The sequence below is a fragment of the Euleptes europaea genome, chromosome 10 (assembly GCF_029931775.1).
Source record: "Euleptes europaea isolate rEulEur1 chromosome 10, rEulEur1.hap1, whole genome shotgun sequence".
NCBI lineage: Eukaryota > Metazoa > Chordata > Lepidosauria > Squamata > Sphaerodactylidae > Euleptes > Euleptes europaea.
This window is the reverse complement of record NC_079321.1, coordinates 10,889,609-10,904,179: the sequence shown is the minus strand read 5'-3', so window position 1 is coordinate 10,904,179 and position 14,571 is coordinate 10,889,609. Positions and strand designations below refer to the sequence as shown.

General features: G+C 44.2%; 1 protein-coding gene across 1 annotated transcript; it reads right to left on the bottom strand.

Moving 5' to 3' along the window:
* Window positions 1-802: 802 nt before the first annotated feature.
* SLC25A27 (solute carrier family 25 member 27) lies at window positions 803-14,571 on the bottom strand. The gene is made up of 10 exons (XM_056856823.1): window positions 14,547-14,571; window positions 12,834-12,926; window positions 11,488-11,679; window positions 7,585-7,669; window positions 6,451-6,573; window positions 4,797-4,909; window positions 3,082-3,166; window positions 2,346-2,438; window positions 1,668-1,770; window positions 803-889 (listed from the first exon to the last, which is right to left on the bottom strand). Exons 1-10 carry the CDS (start codon window positions 14,569-14,571, stop codon window positions 818-820), a joined length of 984 nt encoding a protein of 327 aa, XP_056712801.1. The 3' UTR covers window positions 803-817.

The following is a 14,571-nucleotide window of genomic DNA, read 5'->3' as shown; positions in this document are numbered from 1 at the left end:
GTGCTTTGATTTTGGTCTGACATCTTGAACAAAATAAATTTTGGACCTTGGTTTTGTGTAGAATTCCATCAGCACAGAAACACAAGACTGACAGAGCTCCTAGCCATTGTTTTGCATTCTGTAGGTACCTGTAAAGATTCGAAAAGTACCTCTTTAATACTCAGAGAATGTTTTGTTCACAGAGGAGGCTTGTACACATGGTGTTTTACTACAAGATCCCCTCCCTTTGGACAACCCCTGCTGTGCTTGGCCCTGCAGGGTGCTATGGTGTGAGGGAGAAGCTGGACTTTCGATCCAGTTGATTCTTCCAGTAGTTTTGGGGAGAGCTGTGGATAATGAAAGATTCTGCATCCGTATTTCTAAATACAGTATCCTTTTATTTATGCTCCGCTCTTGCTTCATCACAGTTCACTGTTTTCCACACATAACAATCACAGTGATTTGGGATTCTTCCTCAGTGCTTTGTTGTTTAGTGGCAGTCCATTTAAAGAATCACCATTTACCACCATTTACTGTTTTGGTTTTGGTTTTCATTTGCCTCTTGATGCATCTCGCTCTAGGCTAATATCAGGAACTCATCTGAAATAGTTTTTGGCTGCAAGTAACATCCTTGGCTATTCTATATCCTCTACTTACTCGATTCAAAAGAGATTTTGCCAAAACTGGCAAGATACACAACATAATGTAGTAACTATGCAGAAAATGGCTGGTCAGTGAGCCTTCGCTAAAGTGTCGTCCGTATACAACCTTATTTACACAAATGTTCCATCGAAAGCTTAATAGCACATTGAATAATCACAGAATATATTGTACATTCCTAAAACGAACTAATTCCAGTAATTCTTCTGATTTGTTCATAGGAGAGCCAGAAGACCAAAGACCAAGGAGCCTGTAAAAAAGAAAAGGATGATCAATGTAAATTAGAGGTAACATTCACTCCACGGCAGTAAAGCAATAGCTGTTGAGCTGGTGAGAAGAATACTGAAACATCTAGCATACATTGCAATTCTTGAGTAACTTGGACAGATAACTTGGACAGATAAAATGTGGAGAATTGTATAACACAGTGTTCCCCACATGTAACTCTCCCCTTATTGTGAAGCAACAGGGAGCAGGTGAAGGGGCGGTATATCCTTCTTTTCTCCAGCATTTATTTATTAATTTGATTGATTGATTGATATCCTGTCTTTCTCCCCAATGCGGACCCAAAGCAGCTTACATCATTCTCTTCTCCTCCAGTTTATCCCCACAACAACCCTGTGAGGTAGGTATGGCTGACAGAACATGACTGGCTCAAAGTTGCCCAGCAAGTTTTCATGGCACAAGTGGGGATTTGAACCGGGATCTCCCGGATACTAGTCCAACATTCTTAACCACTATACCACATTGGCACACTAATATATCATTAAGGTGGTTTGAAGGAGAACAGGGGGCATTTCACACACTGCAAGGGAAGAGCCTGGGGGTGAAGACTGGGGAGATGAGCACAATCCCACGGTGTCACACCCAATTGCCTGTCCAGGGATAAGCAGTCAGGCACTTTTCATGTTGGCTGGCCCTATGCAATTACCTACAAGTATGCAAAAGGCATCTTGCAGTTTCATAACATAGCAATACAAGAAATTGAGCGTTTAGTGTATTATGCTAGTTATTAAAAGGAAACTTACCATTCGCATCCATGTTGGTACAAAACCTTTGTACAGAGACAAAAACCCTTCACCTTGAATTGCCTGAAACAAGCAGTCAGTGGAAGATTTATACAGCAGACCCCTAGTAACGAAAGGGGGGAAGGATCAGTTCCCCTGGAGAAAATAGATGCTTTGGAGGGTGGACTCTATGGCACTGTACCCCTCTGAAGTCCCCGTTCTCACCAGGCTCCATCCCCAAATCTTCAGGGGTTTCTCAACCTGGAGCTGGCAACCCTATCCCCCCCACACACACACACACACATGCACACCCTGCCAGTGGTCAGGGAGGACCTGGCAACCCGAATGACAACATATACGTTTTTTAAAGTAATATTTTGGGAATAATTCTTCAAAATTGTATTCTTTTTTGCCAATCCACAGAACTAAATAATACAACATTCAGGATTAATACTGTGCAATAAATGAAAGAATCAAACATTCCTCTTAATACAGCCTTAAATTTTGTATGCAAGATATTCTGGACTAGGTATTCTGCTCTCATAAATGAACACTTGCCAGTAGCAGAGAAGATAAAGGCTGTATACGGTAGATAGGGTTTTGAGCTATTTCCCAACAAGACAGGCTGCTGTCTTTTCTTACCGAGCATTTGGCTCTGGCTCTCAGCTGCAATTAAAAGACAGGAAATATTTTACATACCTTCCCTGTTCATCTCTCGGTTGATTCATTATTCGGGTTTTGATCACATCCGCCGGAGTCCCCAAAACAGCAGCTACAAGGCCGGAACACCCACTATTAAACAAACATTATAACAAAACACACACATCAAAGACTACATATCCAAAGAAAAGAAGTTCACCTGGCCCTAGGCATCTGTTTGCCAGCGCAACAAGTTTGAAGATTCGTTCACTAATGGGAAATGGACACACATTCTCAAATATACTTGTGTTAAACCTTTGCTTTAAAAATAAAATAAAACCCAAAACATTAGGGCTATCGTTATTTGCTTTTAATGAGATAATTAAATGGAAATCTAGACTGCAGCCTTGAAATACCATTTCTGAGGGTGACTGCTGACTCTCCATTCTGCCCATTTTGCTGTTTTTCCCCTCTCTTCCAGCAGCAGCCAACTCAGTGGAGTGGAGAAAAGGAACACAGAACCCTGTGACGTGCTATGATGGGCTAGTTCTACTATGTTATGGAGGAGAATCATATATGTGTTGTTTTTGACAGCATCCACACATTTGCAAGTAACGTCTAGTTTGGCCCCAACCCCATTTTAAATTGAGACACTTTCATTTAATAGAACAATGTGTACGGACAGCTTAAATTGTAACACTGAAAGCCGAGACAAGTATATTGCTATCTAGGGTTAAAGAGACATTTCCACCAAAAGCTGAGGATGAGAAAACCGGGGAAGGAAGGAATACAAGACCTCGCAAGGCTATGAGTGATGCTGTTGTCTTGAAGTGGTGTGTTCAGGAGTAAAAAGTGTTTAACTGAATCATAAGTTGTCAGATCTGTTGACAAAAAAGAGAAAGGGTTTTAACTGAGTGTTTTTTTTTTTAATAGATGCTGTACATTTGTGGTTTGTGCTAATCACACTGCATAGTAGACCATGGAAACTTCCCTCCTCTCTTCAATATCAGCTTCTGCATTCAGAATCTGCTTTTTTCCCCCTTTCTATTACATTTTCCCCTGACCTGGATGGCCCAGGCTAGCCTGATCTCGTCAGATCTCAGAAGCTAAGGAGGGTCAGCCCTGGTTAGTATTTGGATGGGAGACCACCAAGGAATACCAGGGTTGCTGTGCAGAGGAAGGCACTGACAAACCACCTCTATTAGTCTCTTGCCATGAAAACCCCAAAAAGGAGTCGCCATAAGTCAGCTGCAACTTGAAGGCACTTTACACACACATTACATTTTTATCCTGCCCTTCGTGCATGGAGCTTGGAGTGGTAACTTGGCTCTCTCTTCCTCCTTTTTTACATCAACTCTGTGAGGTAGGTTAGGTTGAGAGAGCTCAAGGTTACCCACTGAACTTTGTGGCTGGGTAGGGAATTTGAACCCAAGCCCTCATGTCCCCCACTTGTCCACCGGGGTCCTGTCAAACAGATGTTCTCTGGGAGTGCCCTGCTTGGAATGTAACGAGTTAGCTGTTTCTTCAGTTGGCCATCTTTAGCGCTTAAAGGGGGTTGCTGTATCAATGGATTAGCAATATTCCCCACACATTGTGTGAATGTGTATTGAAACATGGCAAAGGAATGAGTGTGGCTTTGCAGTATGGCTGTGTGTACCTCTTTGTCCTTCAGAACACATCGACAGTTCCCTTCTCACATTACTTATTTTTATTTAAACATTTCTATGCTACCTTTCCATCCTATTCAGGGTCCCCAAGGCAGCAAGCCTTAAAACACTTCCAACATTAAAAATCATTTAAAATTCAAATATATATAAAATATGTGAAATAATTAAATATAACATATAAAAACTCATAAAAACACACAAACAGGGAAGAGGGCTAATAAGAGTTAGTGCAGGAATACCAAGCAAACCAAAAGTCTTAACACACTGGCAGAAGACGATCACAGGGGGAGATAGATAAATCTCCCTAGGGAGGGAATTGGAAAGTTTTGGTGCCACAATCAAGAAGGCCCTTTCTTGGGTTGCCCCCGCCCCCCCATCTAGCCTCAGATAATGGGGCCGGGGCAGCAAAACAACAAAAATCAGTTTATCTCAAGAGTACTGGTGGAAAGCACTGTCAAGTCTAAATGAACATAAGAAAATAAGAAAGGCCATGCTGGATCAGGCAAAGGCCCATCAAGTCCAGCAGTCTGTTCACACAGTGGCCAACCAGGTGCTTCTAGGAAGCCCACAAGCAAGTGGACTTATGGCAACCCCTCATGGAGTTTTCAAGGCAAGAGACTAACACAGGTGGTTTGCCATTGCCTGCTTCTGTGTAGCTACCTTGCATTTCCTTGGTGGTCTCCCATCATTCAAGTATTAACCAGGGCCGACCCTGCTTAGCTTCTGAGATCTGATTGAGATCGGGCTAACCTATGCCATCCAGGTCAGGGCAATAGTACTAGCAGGACATAAAATGAAGAAAGTACTACGTAGGAACTGTTAGGCTAGAGAATACTAAAGTTACCTCCCATGTTTACTAGAGCAGCCCGTTGGACGTTGGGCACCCAGCCTGCCCAAAGGCCTCTTATTCCTCCATCGGACAGGATCTTCAGAAACGCATGATGGACTCCACGGAATCTAGGATTGGGATCAAAATAATTGCACCTTACTAATGCCTCTGTCCTAAAAATTCAGGCCATAGTCCAGCAACGCAAGCTACGCTCCCAGCCAGAGTTTCCCTGTTGTTGGCACGGAAAAATCCATTTGGTTCCATTGGTTTGTGTTAACATAGCCTTCTTATCCAGAGGGGTCCTGCCATGAGAAGCCTATGGTACGTCAGGTTTGGCCTGAAATCTGGAATAAAATTAATTTCAGGCTCTTTATGTAGTTTTTTATGAGAAACTGTCTTTCGCTGAGATGACAAAAGTTGTTGTTTTTCATTCCAGAAACTTGTTGAGCTGTTGTTTTGCATTCCACAAACTAACCGCCAAGTAGTGGTAAACGTTTGAAAAGTACCTCTCAGTACCGAGAGAAGCTTTGTTGTCTTGACCAAATGGATTTTTACAGCAAGGGACATGCCTCCCCACACAGTCCAGAGGATCCCAATTGTGTGTGGCCCTCCAGGATGTTACGGTATGAGAGGAAGGCACGGGTTACTGGGCTTCGGGTCTCATTTTGCCAGATTCTTCCAGTCCTTTTGTCCTTGTCGAGGCATCCAGCTGCAGGAGCCCAAAAGTTGGTGAAAGGGAACAAGAACAAGATGTGTCCACAGAGAGAGGTCTGTGGATTCCTGATGTATCAGAAACCAATGGTATCTGCAATCAATCAGCATAGGAGCATGTCCCAAACATAAGGGAACCTCCCAAAGATCTGTGTGCACGTGTAATCACGGTGCTGAGAGATGCCTTTTGAACACACATGAAGCTGCCTTATATTGAATCAAAACCAAGGTCAGTATTGTCTACTCAAACAGGCAATGGCTTTTGGGGTCTCAGGATGAGGTCCTTGCACATTATCTACTGCTTGGGTCCATTTAACTGGAGATACTGGGGACTGAACCTGGGACCTTCTACATGCCGAGCAGAGGCTGTTCCACTGAGCCCCGGTCCCACCCCATGAAAAGAGAAGAAGAGAAGAGTTGGTTTTTATTTGCCAACTTTGTCTACCACTTAAGGAAGAATCAAACGAGCTTACAATTGCCTTCCCCTCCCCACAACAGACACCCTGTGAGGTAGGTGGGGCTGAGAGAGCTCTAAGAAAGCTGTGACTAGCCCAATGTCACCCAGCTGGCTTCATGTGGAGGAGTGGGGAAAGAAATCCAGTTCACCAGATTAGCCTCCGCCGCTCATGTGGAGGAGTAGGGAATCAAACCTGGTTCTCCAGATCAGACTCCACCGCTCCAAACCACCGCTCTGAACCACTACACCATTCTGGCTTTTGCCTGAAAACAGGTACCCAAATTTCCCAGAATCCATTGGTGTGTACTGACGGGCAAACCACAAAGCAAGGTGTCAAGCTGCCACCATCTCCTTTTCTTTTCTTGAACATCCATTAAAAAGAAAACCAAGACAAATCTTTAGCGCCCGTCCAAGCAGCTCTAAAAGCTGGAGAAACATAGGCTTTATTTGAGCACAAGCGTTATCCCTGGAAGAAAACAAAGGAGCTGCTGAATGCCTCACCGCAGCGGTTTCCCTTCTAGCCTTCTCTTTCCTTCCATCTGCATCTGTACTTTCACCAGGTCTGTTGGGCTGGCAAAGAACTGGCCAATGGCACCAGCCATCATGCCCCCCACCACAGCTTTCCTATGAAGAAGTAAGAAAAAAGAATGCCTCTGTCAGAAATCTGAGATTGAACACATGAAGCTGCCTTATACTGAATCAGACTCTCGGTCCATCAAAGTCAGGATTGTCTACTCAGACTGGCAGCAGCTCTCCAGGGTCTCAGGCAGAAGGTCTTTCACATCATCTACTTGCCTAGTCCCTTTAACTAGAGATGCTAGGGATTGAACCTGGGACCTTCTGCATGCCAAGCAGAGGCTCTACCACTGAGCCACAGCCCCTCCCCTGCAAATTCAGACATGGTTGCACATGAAGCTGCCTTATACTGAATCAGACCATTGGTCCATCAAGGTCAGCAGCTCTCTGGGGTGTCAGGTAAAGGACTTCCACATCGTCTATTTGCCTGGTCCCATTAACTGGAGATGCCGGGGATTGAACCTGGGACCTTCTGCATGCCAAGCAGATGCTCCACCACTGAGCCCTACGACTGAGCCACAGATTGCAGTCCTAAGCATATATATGCAGACGTTGAGATAAATAGGATTTGCTTCTCATCCATCTTATCTGTTTCATTTTGTAAAACTGAATCATATTTCCAGAACGAAAACAAGAGTCTCGTGGCACCTGAAAGATAATACAAACTTTTGTGCCCTGGAGTTTATTTCTTCAGATGCTATATGTGGAAATTGTATGTCATGCACAGGTTTGAATCCCCACTCTGCTATGGAAGCTCGCTGGGTGACTTTGGGCCAGTCACACACACTCAGCCTCACCTAAATCAAAGGGTTATCGTGAGGATAAAACAGAGGAGAGGAGAACGATGATGCAGTGGCTTGTCGATTCCTCCGCTGGACTATGCTGCCCCAAGGGGCAGTGAGCCAGCCTTGAGCAGACAGACTTTGTATCAGGCAAGTTCAGGGTAGCAGGAGTAAAAAGGAGCATGACCAAGTCCACAAAGGGAGGGTAACTGTTATTTTTGCCTTTATTCCTTGACATAACAAATTAGTGTCGGGTAGCAAACAGGGGCAGTATTACCATAGAGGAAAGCTCCCGTCTGCAGCTCGGCCAAGCACAGAATCACGAAGATGTTCATATGAAACCATGCGCACTCCACTGTACACTGCGGGACCAAGAATATGTGAGAATGTTTTAGGACAGGGTCTCTTTGCAGCAGCATCTTTCTGTTATAGTATCATAAGCATGCAGATAGGAATGGAAGAGGCCACTGATTTGATTTTCTGTCTTCCTTATTCTATCCAGTGGTTTTCAAACTTCCTGCCTTTTATTGAGCCCTTTTCATTGCCAATTTATATAATAAGAAGAAGAGTTGGTTTTTAAATGCCGACCTTGTCTACCACTTAAGGGAGAATCAAACCGACTTACAATCACCTTCCCTTCCCCTCCCCACAACAGACATCCTGTGAAGTAGGTGGGGCTGAGAGAGTGTGACTAGCCCAAGGTCACCCAGCTGGCTTCGTGTGTAGAAATGGGGAAACAAATCCAGTTCACCAGATTATCCTCCGCCGCTCATGTGGAGGAGTAGGGAATCGAACCCAGTTCTCCATGAGAGAACAAACTTCTTAGGGGGATGCTCTTGAATGTGTGAAGGAGAGCGAGCGAGAGAATAAATGCTACTGCCTGTATATGACACACCTGCTGCAGAATCGTGGCCAACGGCTAAGAATTCTGCCACATATTAGAAGGTAGCTTGCTCAATTTGTCTGTGGCCATGCTTTGCAGATCTCACGGCTGCTCTGCTTGAAGTGAGAGCATACCCTAGACAATTCTCAACAGGTCCCCTGTAACTGCCTGGTATTTGTGAGTGCTTTTCTGCCCACTGCAAAACATACCCTTACTTTCTCTTTTGGTATTCTAGACCACCAAAATTTCAAGGGTATCGGTCAAAGTCTGTGGTACGTTTCTAAAAGTTAGAAGCTCTCAGGTTTAAGTAAGCAGCAACAGACAAGCAAATTGTGCAACACATAGAATGAACCCTGCAGAGTGGAGCCCTAACCCCAGAGCAAAACAGCCATTATCAGAGGAGCAATTCTTCAGGCCAGTAGATGGGGAGGGTGGACAGAAATAGCAGCAGTGACCTTGGAGTACAAGGAGGCAGTGATTAAAAAGACCTTGACCTGAGACTGGAGAGCCACTGCCAATCTGAGTGGAATCACAGAATCATAGAGTTGGAAGGGGCCATACAGGCCATCTAATCCAACCCCCTTCTCAATGCAGGATCAGCCTAGAGCATCCCTGAAAAGTGCTTGTCCAGCCTCTGCTTAAAGACTGCCAGTGAGGAGGCGCTCACCACCTCCCTAGGTAGCTGATTCCACTGTCAAACAACTCTTACTTTGAAGAATTTTTCCTGATATCCAGCCAGCACCTTTCCTCCCACAATTTAAACCCATTCTTGCAAGTCCTATCTTCTGCTGCCAACAGGAATGGCTCCCTGCCCTCTCCTATGTAACAGCCCTTCAAATACTTAAAGAGAGCAATCATGTCTCCCCTCAACCTCCTCTTCTCCAAACTAAACATTCCCAACTCCCTCAGCCTTTCCTCATAGGGCTTGGTCTCCAGGCCCCTGATCATTCTCGTTGCTCTCCTCTGCAACCACTTGAGTAGATAATACTGACCTTGAGGGACCAAAGGTCTGATCACTATAAGGCAGCTTCATGTGCTCATGCGTGTGCATGCGCAAGACTGTAAAGGGTGTGCCTGAGTATGCCTGAGAGAATTCACGCTGATTGTTCACCTGTCTCTATTCGCTGTCTGTAAAACATGTCAACTTTTTCTTTGTGCTTAATTTTTTGACTGCAGAATTCTTCCTTGGGTGCCCTCCTCTACATTTGATTTTGAGTCCTTTGTCCTGGATTCATTGGATTGTGACAGCCATGGACTGCACTCCATGGTTGTCGTGAGTCACTGTGTGCTTTCGCTTCCTTCCCCCCCCCCCCCGGGAGGGCAATATAGGTGTAACAACAATGGAACTACGGTGTATTCCTAGAGCATTTTTGGAACTGTTGGACTGACTGGGAAGTTTATAAGTAATGGACAATCATAATGGTCTACCTTGCAGGCTTGGTGTAAAGATTACTGGTGTATGTTATATTACTGGTGTGTGCTATGTAATCTACCTTGAGTCCCAGTGAGAGGCAGACTGTAAACTTACGTAAATAAATATGTGAAGTCCTTTGAACTTTGATACAGTGCATATCAAAGCATGGTGTAGTGGTTAAGAGCAGTGGTTTTGAGCGGTGGACTCTGATCTGGAGAACCAGGTTTGATTCCCCACTCCTCCACATGAAGCCAGCTGGGTGACCCTGGGCTAGTCACAGCTCTCTTAAAGCGCTCTCATCCCCACCTACCTCACAGGGTGTCTGTTGTGGGGAGGGGAAGGGAAGGCGATTGTAAGCCGGTTTGATTCTTCCTTAAGTGGTAGAGAAAATCGGCATATAAAAACCAACTCTTCTTCTACGTATACTACTTATGACAAAAACACAATGAAGGGCTGAATGAGAAAGAGTTAGGGGAAGCACGGCTGTGTGGAGTCCAAAGATGTGAGGACAAGCTGTAGAGTACGGTTATTGCTTCGACAATATAAGGGGAAGCACTTTAACTTACAATTGCCGTGCTGTGTGGTATGTAAGTGAATCTGCAACTCTTCTCGTGAAACTGAAGGTGTGTTGATCCTAGATCAGGGGTCCCCAACTTTTTTGAGCCTGCGGGCACCTTTGGAATTTTGACACAGTGTACTGGGCGCAGCCACAGAATGGCTACCCTAAAAACCTGCCACAGGCGGTGGAGTCAATGTTTTAAAAATCTGCACAGCCAATCAAGTCTCCAATGGCCAATCAGAAGTGTCTCTGTGCAGAGGTCCCACCTGGTCCCACCCATTTTCTAGAAACATTTGGCGGGTGCCAGAAAAGGTGTTGGCGAGCGCCATGGCACCCACGGCCAACATGTTGGGGAACCCTGCCCTGTTCTAGAATATGGAGTTGTGGTTAGTGGATGTGTGCCTCTTTTTAAAAGGAACATAATGCCTGAAAAATTGGGGAGTAAAAGTTGAGCTACAAGGCCCAAATCATGGTTATGTATCACACATTTTTTAATAGGTTAGGTATCTTGCTAAGGCCTGGGCTTCCAAGGAACCCAAGGCTGAGTTTCATTCAGTAATTTAAACTCTGTGACCCCCCATGGCACAGAGTGGTAAGCTGCAGTACTGCAGTCAAAAGCTCTGCTCATGACCTGCGTTCGATCCCGAAGGAAGTCGGTTTCAGGTAGCCGGCTCAAGGTTGACTCAGTCTTCCATCCTTCCGAGGTTGGTAAAATGAGTACCCAGCTTGCTGGGGGTAAAGGGAAGACAACTGGGAAAGGCGATGGCAAACCACCCCGTAAACATAGTCTGCCTAGTAAACGTCGGGGTGTGACATCACCCCATGGGTCAGGAATGACCCGGTGCTTGCACAGGGGACTACCTTTTTAATTCAAACTCTCGCTGGCAAAAATAAGTATATGATATAAAGGCAGCTAAAAGGGAACTCTTCTGGTGCCTCTCTCTAGATCACTGGTTTCCAACCAGGGGTCTGTGGACCCCCAGGGGTCCACGAGAACTAAATTAAGGTCCGCAAAACAAAGTTATAAACCCATAATAAATTAATATTTTCAATTAAAAGTTCTCTATTATAAAATATATATATTCAAATATTATTCTAAGCTTAATGTTTAACTAACAGTTATGATTAAAGTTTATTTTCAAATTCTTGGAATTTTTATTTTGAACCTTGGGGTCCCTGCACTGAACAAAAAAGTCCTAGTGGTCCCTGGTCAAAAAAAGGTTGGGAACCACTGCTCTAGATGGATGGATGGATGAGAAAGATAGATAGATCAGACAGACAGATAGATGAGATAGATGAGATAAATAGACTTTGCATTTCAGACCTATGTGTCTGTAAACCGCTGGTGTTGCTCCTTGCCAGAGTTTTAGCATCCCTTCTTCTTGGACTATCCCGGCTGCCGTACGTAGCATACCACGGTAAGGGACAGTCCTCCTTCTTGCATCTTCATAGCTACGTACAGCAGCTTCACCTTGGATCTGAAGCCGGGTTTTTGTGAGGTCCAGAGGGAAAGTCACTAAGGGAAGTAACCGAGAAGAAATTGGAATACGTGATTATTTTATGTAACCTTCCCAGTGCAGGAGACAGGTCACTTTTTCCCTAGGTAACTTCTGCACGCTGTTCACGTTAAATGCCTTGGCCCTAATTTAAAAGATGGCCATGAATTTGCCTCCTCAGAGGCTCTCCTTAAACATGCCCCACATCTGTGAAAAAGTGTGCAAACCAAATTACATTTTACTAGTATACCCACACCAAGGAAAGCAAAATTTGTAATGCAAAGTGGTATCATAAGAAACCTCAAGCAGACTGAAACACTGGTCCAGTTTAAAGCATGTTTTAAACTTTTTGAAAAGATACAGATCCAGTTTCTCATTTTAAAAATAAACTCGTTTCAGGCAATTTGAATGGACTGAAGCTGGTCTTCATCATCATCACCATCATTCACTATTTTTAACTTCATTTGTAGCCCCCTTTTCTCACTGAGACTCAAGTTGAATTACAATATCTCAAAAACAACTCAATCAAACAGCAGAAATCTCTAGTAAATGAAACAATGCCGTGGGGCCAGAATTACAGCACTGAAAATAATGCAAGCAAAAAGCTCTCTAAGGCAACAAAACTATTGAACTAAATCTCTTTGTTTCTGATAAAAGGCCAATTCTAAACTGTAGTCCCAGATCTCAAGCAGCAAAACTTTGGTTATTCATACAGCCTCTTTTATTTCATATAGATATCATGATAAGAAGCTGGTGTCTACTGAATTGAAGCTATCTGCGGCATCCTCTATATATTCAGTACTGTATCTATGGTTGCCAACAGGCCTGGAGAAAAAGTGTCTTGTCCCTTTAATAGAACCCTACTGTGCAGAAATGGGCAGCTGACGCTTTTCATGTCTTGCAGGTAAATCACCTGGTAAATAATATCCCATTACGGTAAGCCTCTGTTATGGGGACGGAACATTTTTCTCGAGCTCTGTTGGCAACCCTAAATTGTTTTTCCCCTGATTTGGGGTGGGGGAGAGGCAGCAGCTGCAGTCCCAGCATTACACACATTTCAGTGCCCACTCCCTGCCCACTCTCTCCGTACCATGCATAATTTTATAGACCTCTATCATGCCTTGTCCTTCTGCCCGCGCCCCACCATCAATACTGGTATGGACTGGGTCAATACCTAGTTCTGCCACAGAAGCAGCACACGCGGACAGGATGAACTTGCTGATTCTCGGCCACCTCTCTGAAAAAAGAGGCATTTTCCTCTTCCTTTCTGGATAGCATTCAGCATGCAAAGCGGACTGTTTTGTCCACCCGGGATAATCTGCAACAGTTCAGTGCTTCCTCGCTTTACATCACAAATCTGGGTCTTCCGGCCAACCCTTTCCCCAGCTTCATTTTTGTAAATTTCTCTTGCAATGGTAACAGCAGCACTCTTGTTAAAGTCCAGTGTCCTGAGAACCCTCACTTCAGAGAGTCTCTCGTTAATGACATGTCCATGTTGGGGGCTTCTGGGATATGTAGTCTTTTGTTTCCTTCACCAATATCCCACCAGATGTTACACAATTGGCAGCAAAAAAAAAATAATTAAAAAAAAAATACCCGAAAGACTGCCATGGCGTGTGCTTTTCTTGATTAAATTTGAATTTTTCTTAATGACATCTCACAAAGCTGGGGGAAAAGGCTTGTTATCGTAACTGAGAAAGTACTAAATTTTGTCTGTCATCTTTGTATGTCGATTGACTTGATGCTGCAAGACATATGTTTCTCAGTCACCCTTTTTGTAAACTGTGTTCAGATGAGAACTTGGAAAAAATACCATGTTCTAAATGTCATTTGGATTTTAGTATTATAGGCTGGTCCCTTCTACTAAGGTCCCTCCTAAACCCCATCCTCCCAGGCTCCACCCTCAAATCTCCAGGTATTTCAGAACCTAGAGTTGGCAATCCTAGTTGAAGGGCCTGTTTTAGAAGAAGAAGAAGAGTTGGTTTTTATATACTGACTTTCTCTACCACTTAAGGCAGAATCAAACCGGCTTACAATCGCCTTCCCTTCCCTTCCCCACAACAGACACTCTGTGAGGTAGGTGGGGTCGAGAGAGCTCTAAGAGAGCTGTGACTAGCCCAAGGTCACTCAGCTGGCTTCGTGTGTAGGAGTGGGGAAACAAATCCAGTTCACCAGATTAGCCTCCGCCGCTCGTGTGGAGGAATGGGGGAATCAAACCTGGCTCTCCAGATCAGACTCCACCTCTCCAAACCACCGCTCTTAGTCACTACATCATGCTGGCTCTCCTTTAGAAAAGGTCTTGCTTCTGGTGGGCTGACCTGATGGTGAATCCTGATTCTGTATTTCCGTTCCAGAGGGGCAGCTGAGCTACTGGTGTAGCAAAGTAGAACAAAAGTCCAGTGGGCACCTTCAACACTAGCCACTTCTGCATTATGTCTGGATTCATATTTAGGAATATACTTCTCAAGGCAGTTTTATTACAGCCCTCAGGCCTTACAGAACAGAAGGCAAACAAACAGCGTTAATTACTTAAAATTCACCTAAAATTACATTGCTACATATATAATTCATCCTAGGACATCAGACAATGAAAAGGGTTAGAGGTTATCAAAGGGAATTATACCCAGAACATTATCTCAGTCCATATTTCCATAGCAGAGGGCAGAAACGTATTTATTTGTACACTGATCCTTTGGTCAGCCTCAGCCAATAAAATTTTAAGAGACTTCTGCTTAGAAAACAGTTTTTTTTTATCGACCAGAAAGGGTTCTAGTAAATGCAGGCATGCTTGAAAATAAAATCTACAGTGTAACAATACACTTCAACCTTAAAAAATATATATCTGAACTGTCTCTTGGATGCTGTTTGCGCACATTTGCAGATGAACCTGAATGCTTCTCAAAGTTGTCCAT